General features: G+C 47.2%; 1 protein-coding gene across 1 annotated transcript in view; it reads left to right on the forward strand.

Moving 5' to 3' along the window:
• The first annotated feature begins 2,231 nt into the window (after positions 1 to 2,231).
• Positions 2,232 to 13,820, forward strand: part of SGPP2 (sphingosine-1-phosphate phosphatase 2) — a 31,928-nt gene continuing 20,339 nt past the window's right edge. The window contains exon 1 of the mRNA XM_058812538.1: positions 2,232 to 2,441. Within this exon, the coding sequence (XP_058668521.1) occupies positions 2,232 to 2,441 (210 nt within the window). The remainder of the gene's footprint in view (positions 2,442 to 13,820) is intronic.

Here is a 13,820-nt window from a genome sequence, read left to right on the forward strand (position 1 = left end):
AATGACACCCGTTGTTGTTGAGGAAATGCCTTCAGCACAAGGCACTATTCTCAGCTTTCTCAAAAGTTATCTTTTGTATTCTCATCTTTCATGCTTTTCCTCAGCCCAGAGGTGATTTTCTTCCCTTGTGAAAATGTAGCTAAATACTAACCAGCTATTAGTGAGATATTTTGGCTCTGGATGAGGCAGTTTCACTAGATAAAGCTCTAAAAGCTTTTTTTTTTTTTTTTTTTTTTTTTTTTTTTTTTGCTACTGGACAGTTTATAAATGACTTCTTTTAAACACTCTGAGAATCGTACTCATGTAGACTTTTGCAGTGCCATTGATTCCACTGGCATATTAAAATTAACAATAAGTAGAAATTTCCCCCTTACTTTTTCTCTCTACTAAGTTTAGAGTGAGTTTGATTAATAAAACCTGAATCCTCATCAGCTGGATGCTGACATCCTCACTGAGACACATTCCCACTAACCTACGTGTGCACCTGCAGAGGAATTAGGGAGAAGCTGGCTGTGAACGCTGAGTTTTATTTTAATACCTGGGAAGTATGATAATGACATAACTATGTAGGCAGATCAGATAAATATTGACTTGTGGTTGACAAAGAGATGTTTTAAAATACCCACCGAGTGCTGGCTCCAGCCATGTACTTTCATTCCTGCTTTCCTGCTTCCCACTGTGTCCCTGGATGAGATCCTATCCCACTGGCATCAGTGGCAAGGCTCCCAGCTGCAATTTTACTGTAATACAGCCCTGTAAAGGGCTGTAATTTTGCTCTTCAAATTAACATGTTACAAATTTTTGTGCTTTTTTCACATATCTAGGAACAGGAAAAAAAACCCACAAATATTTCCCAGGTACTTATGAGTGCACCTAGTAAATACTACAGCTGTTAAAAAACAAACCCAGAGGCAAACAATAAATAATTGCCCCAAGTAAAAGAGTACAAACACATAACCTGCACAGGCTGCCTCCCTCCTCAGTCCCTGTGAGCTGGTTCTAACGGGGGAGCCCTGCACACACCAGCAGCGAGGAGAGCACCCGACACAGGATGGTTGGGCAGACCTCTGCTGACAGAAAATTGTGTTTGGAGAAGATAAAAGAAAATGAATCACACAAACAATTAAATTAGATCTATGGAGTCTGCCCCAGATTGTGGATGGGGTGATGAAGAGCTGTCCCTGGGATTCCTCACAGAGGCCTCGTGGCCCCAGCCCAGGCTGGGTGATGAGATGGCTCTGCCATCTCTCATCTTGAGAGTACTCATGGAGCCTGGGTGAGCATCTCCTGCAGGCAACCCAAACTGTGGCACAGGGACACACTGACTTGTTAAAAAAGCAATGGAACGTGGCTTTGGTTCTAAGTGTTCTGGAAAAAAAAAGCTTTGATGCCACCTTGCATAATTTAAGGTATTTGAGAATGAAAAAAAGGCAACAAACTTTAAACAAGTGTATGTTGAGCAAATAATGATTGTGCAATCCTTGTATAAAATATATTTCTGGGAATAGAAATGGGCTGTTCTAAAAAGAAAAAAAAAATTGCACTGGTGGAACTAAGGTGCTAAATGTTTTAAAAATAGCAATCAGCAAGGATCACCTGTGGCAACGTTTGCAGCCCCATAACTTCAGGGGCATCTTCCAAGGGATAACTCCTCTTTTTCCTGTAGGAAACCCCAGGGCTGTATTTAAGGGAGAAAATATTCAGAGATGTATCCTTATAGGTGTATGTGTACACATGATGTATACAATGCAATATATGTGCAAATATTTGGGAAAAGAAATAAAAGCTGACTCCAAAACCGGACAAAATGAAACTGGGGACAGCTCAGGCTGTATTTTACAGAAGATGAGCCCATGCAGCATGGCATCCACGCCTGTTTTTCCCAAAGATCTTGGTGCGATTTAGAGCATTCTATCTTCAGGGAGAACAACATGCAGGAATAACACCAAAGAAAAGGAACACGCTGAATGTCCTGTCCTCGCCGCGGGGGGCACCGCGGGGTTGGGAAGCGCAGGGCCGGCAAGGGGCGCTCCCGGGCGGGGCAGAGCACCTGTGCGGGGCAGGGCGGGGCAGGGAGGGGCGGGACCTCGCACCTGTGCGGGGCAGGGCGGGGCAGGGAGGGGCGGGACCTCGCACCTGTGCGGGAGGGGCGGGGCGGGACCTCGCACCTGCCCGCGGCCCCGCGGCCGGCGGGGCGCGCTGGGGCCGCGCAGCGCGGAGCTGGCGGCAGCATGGCCCACCTGCTGGGCACCCTGCGCAGCTCCCAGCCCGTGGCGCGCTTCCAGCGCTCCTGCGGGCTCTTCCCCGCCGCCGAGGAGGGCGGCGGCAGCGGCGAGCCCGCGGAGGGGCCCCGGGACGGCGGCGTGTGCAACGGAGCGGCCGCGCTGCGCCGCCCGGCCGGCGCTGCCCCCGGCGGGGTGCGGAGCGGCCGCGGCCCGCAGGTGAGTGCGGGGGGGCCCGGCCGTGACTCAGCAGAGCCGCCCCCGGCACCGAGCGCGCAGGGATGTCCCGGGAGGGTCCCCCCGCTTCCTGCCGCCCGCGGGATGGGAAGAGGGAAGAAGGGTTGGGGCTGGAGCGGGGAGCGCTGTGCGCTGCCGCAGCCCGGCTGCATCCCGGCCCCGCTGGGGAGGCGTCTGGGGGCTCTCGGCGCTCCCCCATCGCTCGGGGTGGGGCGCTCGGTGCGAGCGGAAGGGCCTGGGGGGCACCGCGGTGTGGCCCCGGGATGCGGCAGGGAAGGAGCAGCTCTGCTCTGTCTCCGAGCGGGGCGCACCTGCCGCGGCGCTGCGCTCTGCCCGCTGCCCACGGCTGTGCCCGGCCCCTGCCCGCTGCCCACGGCTGTGCCCGGCCCCTGCCCGCTGCCCACGGCTGTGCCCGGCCCCTGCCCGCTGCCCACGGCGTGGGGCTGTGTCCCCAGCCGGGCCCGGCGCTGCCCGCTCCGGGCTCAGCCGTGCCGGTGCTGCCGAGCCGCCGATGCAGACATGCAGCGCTTCCCGCTGGCCAGGCAGGTCGCGGCGTTTCCCGGCACAATCTGTAATTCCCCTGTGTATCAGAAGGAACAGGGAAAGATATGATGCAAGCCGTGTGTACAGGTCGGACGACCTGCTTTTTGCATTACTGTAATGACTCGAATTCATTAGCAGATCGCTTTGTGGTCCCTTTTGGAAAGCAGGTGTGATAATGGGCTTTCAAATGCTACCTGCGACATAAACATGGAGCAGTCATGAATATCACAACTCTTCCACTCCTTCCCTTCCATGCTATTTTACTCTTCCCTGTTCCACATCTGGTGCTCAGATTCCCATTTCAAGCATCTAGAATTCTTCCTTAGCTGCTGCTTGACTCTTTCTCGATTAGATGTAGTTCAGTCTGTTCACTTCTGAACTACAGTAAGCTCTATTTTGGGTAAACTATGCAGATAATTCACTAAAAGATTTATTGTCACTGCTTTCTTTCGAACAGTGACATAGTTCGTGTAGCAGTGTTGATACTAAATCCTGTCCAAGTTAATGCTCCATGAATGCAGCTGTTCACCTTGAGCAATTGTTTTGGGATTCATGAAGCAAGGCACAATTACCTTTATGTGAAGGGCGAATGCGTTCTGCTTGAGACTCCATGAAACTTGGAGATAAAAGCAGAAGGATTTGTTTCCACAGAATTATGGCACTCACTTCTGAAACTTGAAAGTTGGGTTCAAACACCCCCAAAATTGAGATGGGAGAATAGATTGAACAGCGTTTCAATGAAGTGCTAGAATTATGAGGACATGGTCTCTGTGTTCCTTTTTATCTAAACTGGGAATGAAAAGTCCATTTTTACAAGGAGCATCTTCTGCAGCTTGATAAGAAATGTGAAAAGTGAATTTGGATCTCCCTTAGGCTGAGGCTCAGACTCTCTGCTTTGTTGCTAAATGACCTGGGGTTACCTTGATGTATCTGCAAGTAAACAGGTTTAGGAATCTCATTTAAATAGCTAATTCCTTGGCCATGAATTCTCTATGGCTAGTGTCATTTTCTTGCCACTAGCTGCAGGTGTTTGCAGAGAGGTGCTAAAGTGCTGCTCCTGCATCTCCCTCCTGGAGCCTTGTGTGGCTCTGTGCTCATCCATCCCTTCCTGAAACTTGGGAGTTTTGGAGTCATTGTCATCAGGACAGTTGATTTCTATAGGGTTGTAACTTCCACACTGCTTTGTCTTTACTGTCACAACTGTCTTAAAGATCCTCAGGTTCTCCTGTGTAAGCTCTTGGACAACCACTGGGTTACACCTGTAAAACCAGAGCCTTTTGCATGCAGTGAAGATGTGAATGGCTTACTGGATGATGGGACTGCACAGCTCCAAGTCTGCAGGACATCCCCTCTTTCTTCAGTGCCAGCTCTCAGGCCCCTGCATGTGACCTGGATTGTGTGGCAGGGTGGCCCAGCTGAGGGCTGGGGGCAGTTTGGGAGAGGATGGACACACCTGGTAGGGAAAATGCTGTACTGCATGGAGAGGAGAGAGCATGTCTCAAAGGGGTAAAAAGACAGAACAGCTCTTCCTCTGGAAGGAGGAGGCTTTTAATTATTGCAAACATTTGTGCCAGGAGTGCTGCTCGCGATTCATCATTGTCTTTGTTTATGTATAACCTGGGCATGAAGCGTGTGTTTAAAAATAAAAGCCACAATGCCTGATTACAGTGGCCAGCAGCAGCATGAGTGGCTGTTTCTGAATCTTTGTAAATCAGTCCTGCCTGCCCCACAGGAATTGCCATGAGATTAGACAGGGAATGAAGTGCTTAGATGTGACAGCTGTGGCTGTGTGCAATTCTTAAATGTTGAGTCAGTCACCTAGCCAGTGTGCTTGATGTTCCTTGGTTACCAGATCACTCAGAATGACTTTTTAATACCTCAAATGCAAACTCTGGTGTCTGCGGATGATAGAGAATGGTGCTAGTCCAACACACTAACTGGACTTGGACCAGACATTGAATATATGGGCTTGTAGTGGACAACCTGTCTGGGTTTATTACTACAGAAGACGAGAACAACTCCTTATAATTATCCTGTCTAATACTAGTTTCTTTTTTGTACTGCTTTCTATTATTAGTTTGTTTCACCAGAAATTTATTTCTGGAACAGCTGAAAGGTATCTTTTCCTGACACTTTATAGGAAATCCTCAAGCTGTGCTCTTAAAAACATAAATATACTACCTGAAGCTGGTGTTCTGTGAGTGGCCAAATAAAGGCCATATATATTTTAAAAGTGGAGCTTTGCTTATCTCTAATCTCCTGGTGGACTTTTGCTCCTGAAATTGATAGCCTTAATGAAAGGGTACAAAAGAAAACAACAGCCTTCTATTCAAAGTTCTTTGTAGAGATTTGTTTGTCTTTCTCCACTCTTCCTCTCCCAGATGCTTTATCTTCTCAAGATCTGTCTTCCTGCCTTGCAGAGAGTACAGTTCATGTTTACACTGTAGTTATTCCTTAACTGTCAGAACTGCTCTGAGCTGGCACAATGCTTACAGACTGCCTGATGCTGTTTAGTGATTGTATGGCTCCTACTCATGCTATAGGTGAGGAGGACAATAACCAGGATCACAGGCAGGTGATGGTAGCAGAAACAGAGAAGGTGGGTACAAACTGCACCTCCATCTCAGATGTATTACAGTCTCCAAAAATGTGGTAAATTACTTGCAAGATATAGATGAAAACACTGTTTTTGCTGTGATGGGATGGTTGGTAAATTGAAGCATGTTTGCTTTAGAGCCTGAGTTAAGGTCTCTCTTCCATGGTGGTCCCTTGCAATAGATTTTTGCACCAGCCTCAAAGTATTGCTTTTTCACTTTAAATGGTTTTGCAGGCTTGCTTTGTTTCATGTTGTTTCCCTTTCCATGCAGCAGTGAGTTGGTGGTAGCTGGGATAGGTTCAGCAGGAGAGGCAAACCCCTGTGAAAAAAGCCCACGAGCACTGCTAGGAGGACAGGCTCTAGTGCTAACACTTCGTGCCCCCAGAGAATACAGCTGAACTTTTGGAAGCTCCTCAATTTGGAGCTGCAGCTGGGGAAACACGAGCTGTAGTTTCTGGTTTCAATGGGCTGAGCACAGGGCTCACATTCCCCTCATTGCTCTGGCACTCCATGGTCAGATCTGCCCTTCCTGGAGAAGGTGGGAGCTCCACCTGCTGCAGGTGTCCAGGTCTTGGTTTGAGGCACTAGCAGCCAGTGAGGGATGGTGTTCATCTGAATGAATGAGATGGTTTCATGGAGGGTTTTGGCCAGCCCTGAGTGAGGGTCCTTTGGAAGATGACAGCAGAATCACTTCCAACTTTCAGATAGTGTGTGGCAGCCCTGGGAGGATCTGTCAGCCCTGGGTTTGCCTCTCCTCAGGGAGCAGCCTTGCATCCCCTCTGCAGAGCAGGCTGCAAAGACAGCTCTGTGCTGGTTGTTACCATCTTATCTTCAGGATCCTGGAGATGCTCCAGGACCCTTCAGGATCCACAGGAGTTTGTGAAGATTTGCTGATTGCAGTAGATGTCCTGGTGGTGCTGAGAGAGTGGGTGCTGGCACAGGGGCACACGAGGGGCTGTGCTGGCAGCCCAGCTCCTTACACTGATGATGATGATGATGTGCTTCATGACTCAGTGCTTCCTGGCTCACAGCCTGAGTCATCTTTTTGGAGGCCACTGGACCTCATAATGAGGAGCTGTCAGGATCCCAGGATTAATTCCAGTGCTTGGAGGTGAGCCACTCACTGCTTTATAATTCTGCTGACTGTCTTGGGCCATTACTTCAGATATCAAGCAGAATAATAAAAGTTAATCTGCTGTTGTTTTTCTCATTTTGGTCTCTGGAGAACAGGAGTACATTTAACAAACAAGAATCAGAGAAAATGTGTTCTGGAAAATCCCTTTGGACAGCCAGTTCTTTCAATTTATCTCATTTTTATGCTCTGCAGGGAATGTGTATGGGTCATCTGGGCAGGGGAAAGTGACTAATGGCTGCTATAGCAAGTAAATCTGAGGTCTAGAGCATACAGGTAGTGTTGTCTAAACCATGATTTTTTTATTTAAAATGTCTGTTCACTTTCTTGCTTTAAAGGGTGTCAAATCAGTCTGGTTTGGTGAGCACCTGTAATTTACTTTCTCAAGGTAAACTGCTATTGGTCTAGATGTAGAGGACTGTGAGTGCTTTATTATGGACTTAAATTGCTGATTTATTTATTTATTTTATTACTAAATTTTGGAATATTTATTACTAGATATAAAAATAAAAATATTTTATTTAATCCTTCCTTTTGAAGACAGCTGGCAGCTGCAAAACACTGTCAATAGGGTTCCCTGAGCCTGTGGGTTCTGGCGCACAGGAAATGGTCACTATCAGCCCTGGTCAGGTCATTTTTATCCTCTTTGCATCTTGCTCCACTGCATGGAATTGTGGCTGCTTACTTAAGTCAACCACTTTATGAGGTGTAGTGCCTTTAGTGTTCCTCATTGCCATTTTCTTTGCCAAGTGAGAGTGTTGGGGAACTTTGTTTTACAGAGCTCCATGTCGGACACCTCAGTTGTGCCGCAGGAGCAGAGCCTGGATGTTTGCAGTGGGAAGGGCCCAGAGGCATTGGCAGTGAGGAACCTGTTCCCTGACAAATGTACAGCCCACCCACCAGGATGCGTGGCATGCAGCTAAGGGCAGAGCAAGCAAAGGACTGAAAGAAAGGTCTAGGGAGGAGAAAGGAGTGCCCATGGAAGGGCAGTGACACCCATGTCACCTGCAGGTGTGAGGTGCCAGGGTGAGTTTTGAACTGGGACTGACTGAAGTGTTAAATCTTGCAAGCACCTACCAAAAAGTGCCAGCAGCTGGTGCCAAGCTCTGCTGGCTGGGGGAGTGCCAGGGGCTGCCCTCATTCAGAGGGGCAGGAGAGCCAGGCCTTGCAGCAGCACTTGGAAACATCAGGTTGGTCTCTTGTGTGTTGCTCCATCAGAAAGAGCTGACATCAGCATGGCCTGCACTGAATGCAGCTAATAATGAGGCAGCAGGTGAATGAAGGACATCTTATCTGCAGCTCTCCTCCCAGGGCAGGCTGGCTGCTGAGCTCTCCTCCCATGTGCCTCTCCACAGCCACAGCTGCAATTTGGACACATCTCTTGTCCTTACAGAACTCTGTGCCTTTTGGGAGCTCAGGGACAAGGCACCTGTACACATGTGATGGTATTTAACCCAAGTTCTCAGCACTACCTTAGGAAACTGCTCTTTGACTCCAATCCTGGAACCATCTGCTGGCAAAAATGTCACTTCACCCTGTGCTGGTGCCTGATTCTAAGAGATTAAAACAAATAGTTTGGCTGGCTGAAAATGACATGGTGTTACTCTGTTTGTTCCAGAAGCTTTGCTACACTGTGCCTCTCAGAACAGACCTCTGCCATGGAGCTAATCTTTGTGCAAAATTAGCTGACTGGATTCATGGTGCTCCTGTGCAGAAAAAGTGATTAATCTATGGTGTCTATTCCAGGCTAAAGTTAATTTCTAAAAAACAAAATCTTAAAGTGAGAACAAGCTTTTTGCTTTACAAAGAAATGTAACAGTGAAGTCCTGGTTCTCCATGGTCATTGGCCACTTCTGCAAGGTTTTCTTGGGTTGGATTAGGTCAGGTTAAGTGAAGCTTTTCTTGAGGGTCTTCTCAGACCTTGTGTGCTGGGGCAAAAGTGAGTGATAGGCTTCCCATTCCTCCTCCTCAGTCTCTCTGCAGAGCACCTTGGGTATTCAGCAGCCATGCAGGCCCTAGTAACACTCTGACTCATTTGCTTTTGGCAGAAAGTCAAAGCTAAAAGAAGGTGGTGCTTGAGGGAGATGGGTGGGTGTGCAGGCAGGGTGACCATCTAATGCTGTGCTGCTGGAAAACTGTGCTGTGGCACATCCTTCTACTCAAAGCCAGTTTTAGTAACACTGTACCTTTGGAAATATGAAGTACAGTAATTTTCAGAGGAATCTGATATCAGTTTTGAAGCTGGAATCCCCTTTCTGAACTGCCTAAAATTTGCTTCCTCTGTTTCTTAATTTGCCTTTTCCTCCCTCTGTCCACAGACACTGATGCTACCTAATCCTTAAAACACCTTCCTGAGACATTTCCACGTGCAGGCTCTGTGTTGCACCCCACAAAATTGCAGTCTAATTCTCGTAAATTAAAATGCAATTAAATAAACCTGTTCTTCCACTGTAAAACAGGGAAGAAGGAAGCCTTTTCCTTCTGCCCTTCCCCTGCCTGCCTCTCTTGCCCTGTTGTTTCCACATTGCACAAATTGGCCAGTTGGAATGTGGGAGGATGCTGAAGTGCACCCACCACATCTGTCAGGGCAGCTGCAAGAGCCCAGCCTGCCCAATCTCAGCCTGGCAAAGCAGGGCTCAGGGCATGAAGGAGGTGAGCTCATCAGGAGGAGAAGTGCAGCCCTATTTGTGCTGCTGTTGTGCAGCTTTCTTGGCAGAAAAGTGCTGCAGATGCACATCAGTGATTTGTAACAAAAGTGTCAGAGCTGGGCTCCTGGAGTTATTCCAGCAACTGGAATGACCATGAGAGGAACAGCTTTCCATAAAGAGTGGGCAAGGAAATAAATGCAGAGGTGTTATCCTCCATGCTGGAAAGGTGCCTTCAGGTGTGTGCTCAAAAGTCTGAAGATTATGGTGGAAGGTAAACCTATTGGAATTCCTCAAAATTATACTGCAAGAAAAGGGGTGAAACATAATTCTGATGCCATGACACCACGGTGTGGAGGGAGGTCAGACACACTTGCCTTTTTAATGACAACAAGAAAAAGCCCCTAAGTATATGAGCTGGTAGGTTTGAGGTTTGGCTAGATGATCTTTAAAGGTTCCCTTCCAACCTAAACTATGATTCTCTGAATGATGGATGTCAACATGGATTCTATGATTCTCTGAATCATGGATGTCAACTCTCCAGGCCTCTGCTAAGAAAGGAATATAGGAAGTTAAATGGCCTGTGAGTTTGAATGTCACCATGGATACCTTTTGATGGAAATTGATGAGTCTCTTCAGAACATGTTTCAGAGCCACGTGGAAATCACCAGCTGGAAATGCAGGTGTGAGAGGCATGATGCCTGTGAGAGGAACTTAGAAGAAGGTGCAGGTAGGCTGGAGGACGAGAATTGAAGTCAAATAGTCTTGTCGAGCTGAAGATATGATTGAAAAATGACTTATATTTAATAGGTGCAGGTACTTATTGAAGAAGTAGGTTTAGACTAACTGTAGAATGGAGCAATAGATGTGGTAGAGATTTCATGGAGGAAAAAAGTTGTTTGAAATCACAGGTTTGACATGATTCAGTGGTGACAAACCTCTGAAATCTGCCACAAAATGAATGACATTGTGCAGGACTGTTCCTTCAGCATTGCTGAAGTGTCACATCTGATCTTTGGGCTCTGTAATTCAAGACCGGTACTGTGTCTGCAAAATGCTCAGTACCTCCTGTAAGAATTACCAGGTGTTTAGGGAGTGAAGGAGTTATTTTTTGAATGCTTATAACAACCTTCTCCTGTGCCAGCCTTCACAGGAAGGAAGCAATTTGTTCCTTGTCTGCAGTAGATAAGAAAATAGCCATAGGTTTCAATTTCAGCAAGAGTTTCAGGCTAGATGGCAGGAGAGCAAAGCTCTTGGACATGGCCTGGAGCAAGCAGTGGAGTTTCCAGCTCTGTTAAGTAAGGACAGGCTAGACACACTTGCACCAGAGTGGTGGGAGTGTAAGCCACCCATCCCTGGTGGACAAGCTGGACCAGCCTTGGTTTGGGCTGTCTGTCAGGAAATGTGAGGCTGTCCTTCCCAGTGACTGCTGGCATGGTCCTCCACAAGCAGTCTCAGCCTCCTGAGCAGCCACTCCCCTTTCTGTCTGAAAGAGACTTTGGTTTCTTTAAGACAGCTTTCTTTAAGGAAGACAACATAATCAATTTTTCCTTCCTTGATTCTTCCTATTAATTGCCTAAACAAATGCTCTGTCAACACTGCTCTTATGTTATTCCACTTTATATTTAAATGACTTGGCAGATTCTGTTACTTCTACATGTGTTCCTTCAGCACAAGGAAGGAGGCTCATCATGTTACTTCTAGAGCAAGATACAAAAATAAAACCTGGAATTCAGTCTATCTCCCAACTACTAAGCGGAGTGGAAGGAAAACAATTTGGAGATTTAAAAAATGAAATCTTCCCACATTAACTGCAGTGTCTTAACTGTGTTCTGGACCCATCCCAGCTTCAGATGTGCAGATGTGTGCATCTGTCTCAGCTGACCATCCCTTACAGGCTGAAGGCAGACTTTGGATGAACACGTACTGATGTGTGGTGAGTGGATGGGCGTTGTGCCCAGGGGGGCAGTGCTGGTGAGAGACCTGCATGTACCTTTCCCAGAGTCTGTCTGGGGGGGCTCAGCCTTTGGTCTGGCAAACCACAGCCCCTTTCAGCCTGACTGCTTCCAGCCATCCCTGGTGCTGCTGCCTGTGCAGCACTGCTCTGCTCCTGTACCTTGCTGAGGATTTTATCTAATGGCCTTTTGGAATGAGTTAAGAAATTGCTGAAATGCTCCCAGGATCCTGCCTGAGTTTTAGGCTGCCTGCTGGTTCTTTACCTGAGCCCACTGAAAGTGCTGTGACTCTGTGGCTTGAAGGCTGAGCATTGTTCTGTCTCATGCAATGGTTATCTTGATTCTGCATCAGCTGATGGTTCCAGGCCACATCCCTGCTCATTAATGCAGGAGTTCCTGCTGCTGTCTTTGCTTGCACAACAGCTGGGAGCTGGATGTGTCCTCTGTGTGCTGCACAACAAGGACTCACTGCAACAGCAGAGCTGGACAAGATTTTATGACATTTAAGAAGGATTTTCTTGTGATTTCTGTTTGTCTCCATCCTCACATTTCTGAGGTTTTTGTTGGCTCTAGGTGTTCCTCCAACAACACCCTGTAAACCTGGACAGCTATTCAAAACTGGCTGCCTCATGTTCTGCAGAGACTAAAAAATTTAATTCCTTGTTTTAAAGCATTTAAACAGAATGGGAAGCTGCACATATGTATGACTTTGGTTAGGTGTATTTTTGATGCCCTGGGGCTCCTTGTGTGTACTTTGCGGGCTCTGTGTGCTGCTGTCCTGCCTGTGCTGTCTCCTGCCATCCCTGCAGTTCCTCCCACGGCTCTGTGCTGCTCCTCTGCTGGCTCCCTCACCCACCATGGGCGCTGTGCACCCAGCCAGGGGCTCATGGCCACACCAGGGTCCCACTGGGGCACGGCCCCTGGCCCTGGCCACCCCTCCCTTCCTTCCTCATGGAGCAACGGAGCAGGGTTGGTTGGTGCTCCCAGGGAAGGGGAATGTGCTGCCCCTGGCTGCTTGTTGCATCTTCAGGAAACTCAATGTGTGTGACTGCAAGAGCTGAAGCTTTTGATAACCATGGGTTTTGCTTTTCCTTATTTTCCAAAATCTAATTACCAACATGTAATTTTTTGTTGTTGTTGTGACTTGATAGGTTCCTTTTTAACTTGCTACAGTTAATAAACATAAAGTGATGCAAAACTGTCTGCTTATGCAGAATATTCCAGTACAGAAGGCTTTTCCCACTGGTTTTACTCTAAACAGTAAACCCCCCCCCCCCCCGTGGGGCTTATTTGTGTGATTTATACTGTCTTTGTGTACAGCAACATCTAGACTGGAATTTTTGATTTTTTTTTTCTTTTGTGCCTGATTTTTGGTGGCTTCTCTAAATTTAGAACCCTTTTTTTTTACAGCATTAAAAAACCTTAAAGTGAAAAGTATGTAATGTGTTAATTAGGGACTTTGCAAGGGAAACTCCTAATCTTTTGCAAGGCAGTTCTGTTGGAAGGGGAGTAAGGGACTTCAAGAACTTCAATTAAACATGTACATCTTCTGAAAGATCCACAGTAATTGAGAGCTGAGAACAGAGTGTTGGTTAATGGGATCTCTGGGTCACACTCTGAGCCTTAGAAGTCTGATGCTGCACAGCTTGTCTCTAGAGACAGGGCAGGAAAAGCTGGGGCCTGTTTTGCTCTCTGACAAGAAATCTCCCACAGGAATTGCAAGGAATACTATCTTTGCACAGCTACTTTTATTTTCCCCCAAAAAATACATTTTTGGGAATGTACAAAAATGCATTTTTACATTTGTTATGTTAGTGGCTCAGCTGCTGTTCCTTTGCTTCAGCTTTGAAGGCTAAACACTATATACATACATAGTTTCTAAAATGATGGATTCCTCCTATGCTGTGTCATTGTGTTGCTGTATCCCCAGAGCCACCAGGGTGTTGGTTTGCCCTGCTCTGCTGGCCCTGTGGGAATGTCTGGGGATGCTCCCCTGCTCCAGGGTGCTGTGGCAGCTCCTGGTGTGGGTGACCCACCCCTGTGCAGAGACTGCAAACTTGGGATGAATGCAAGAGCCATTTCTGTGCCATCAGCTGGGTAGTTTATTTATGGAGACTCATACATCCAGGAGAGTTTCTTGTAGTCTGAGCACTTGAGGTTTTTCAAATCAGACATTCTACAGTTGGTGAGAAGGGTAATTTTTGTGAAATTACCTGTTTCTGTGTCTGTGAATGTTGAGGCTTATTACATCTTGCTTTGGAAATGCTCTAAAAATTCTGACTTTATGTACAGCCTTAATTGCTGCCCATTAAAACCTCTGATCCAGACTGAGTAGCAATGGAGATGGATGGAAGAATGATTTGCTGAAAGGGCTTCAGGCATTGTGGAAGGCATCAGGTCGCTGCAGTACATTAAGAAAAGCTAATCTAAAGATAGGAGTTACTTAAAATTAGAGATTGAATAAATTTCTGGGAATGTTAGGAGATGTTA

This window comes from Ammospiza caudacuta, chromosome 11 (genome assembly GCF_027887145.1).
Source record: "Ammospiza caudacuta isolate bAmmCau1 chromosome 11, bAmmCau1.pri, whole genome shotgun sequence".
In the NCBI taxonomy this organism is placed as follows: Eukaryota; Metazoa; Chordata; class Aves; order Passeriformes; family Passerellidae; genus Ammospiza; species Ammospiza caudacuta.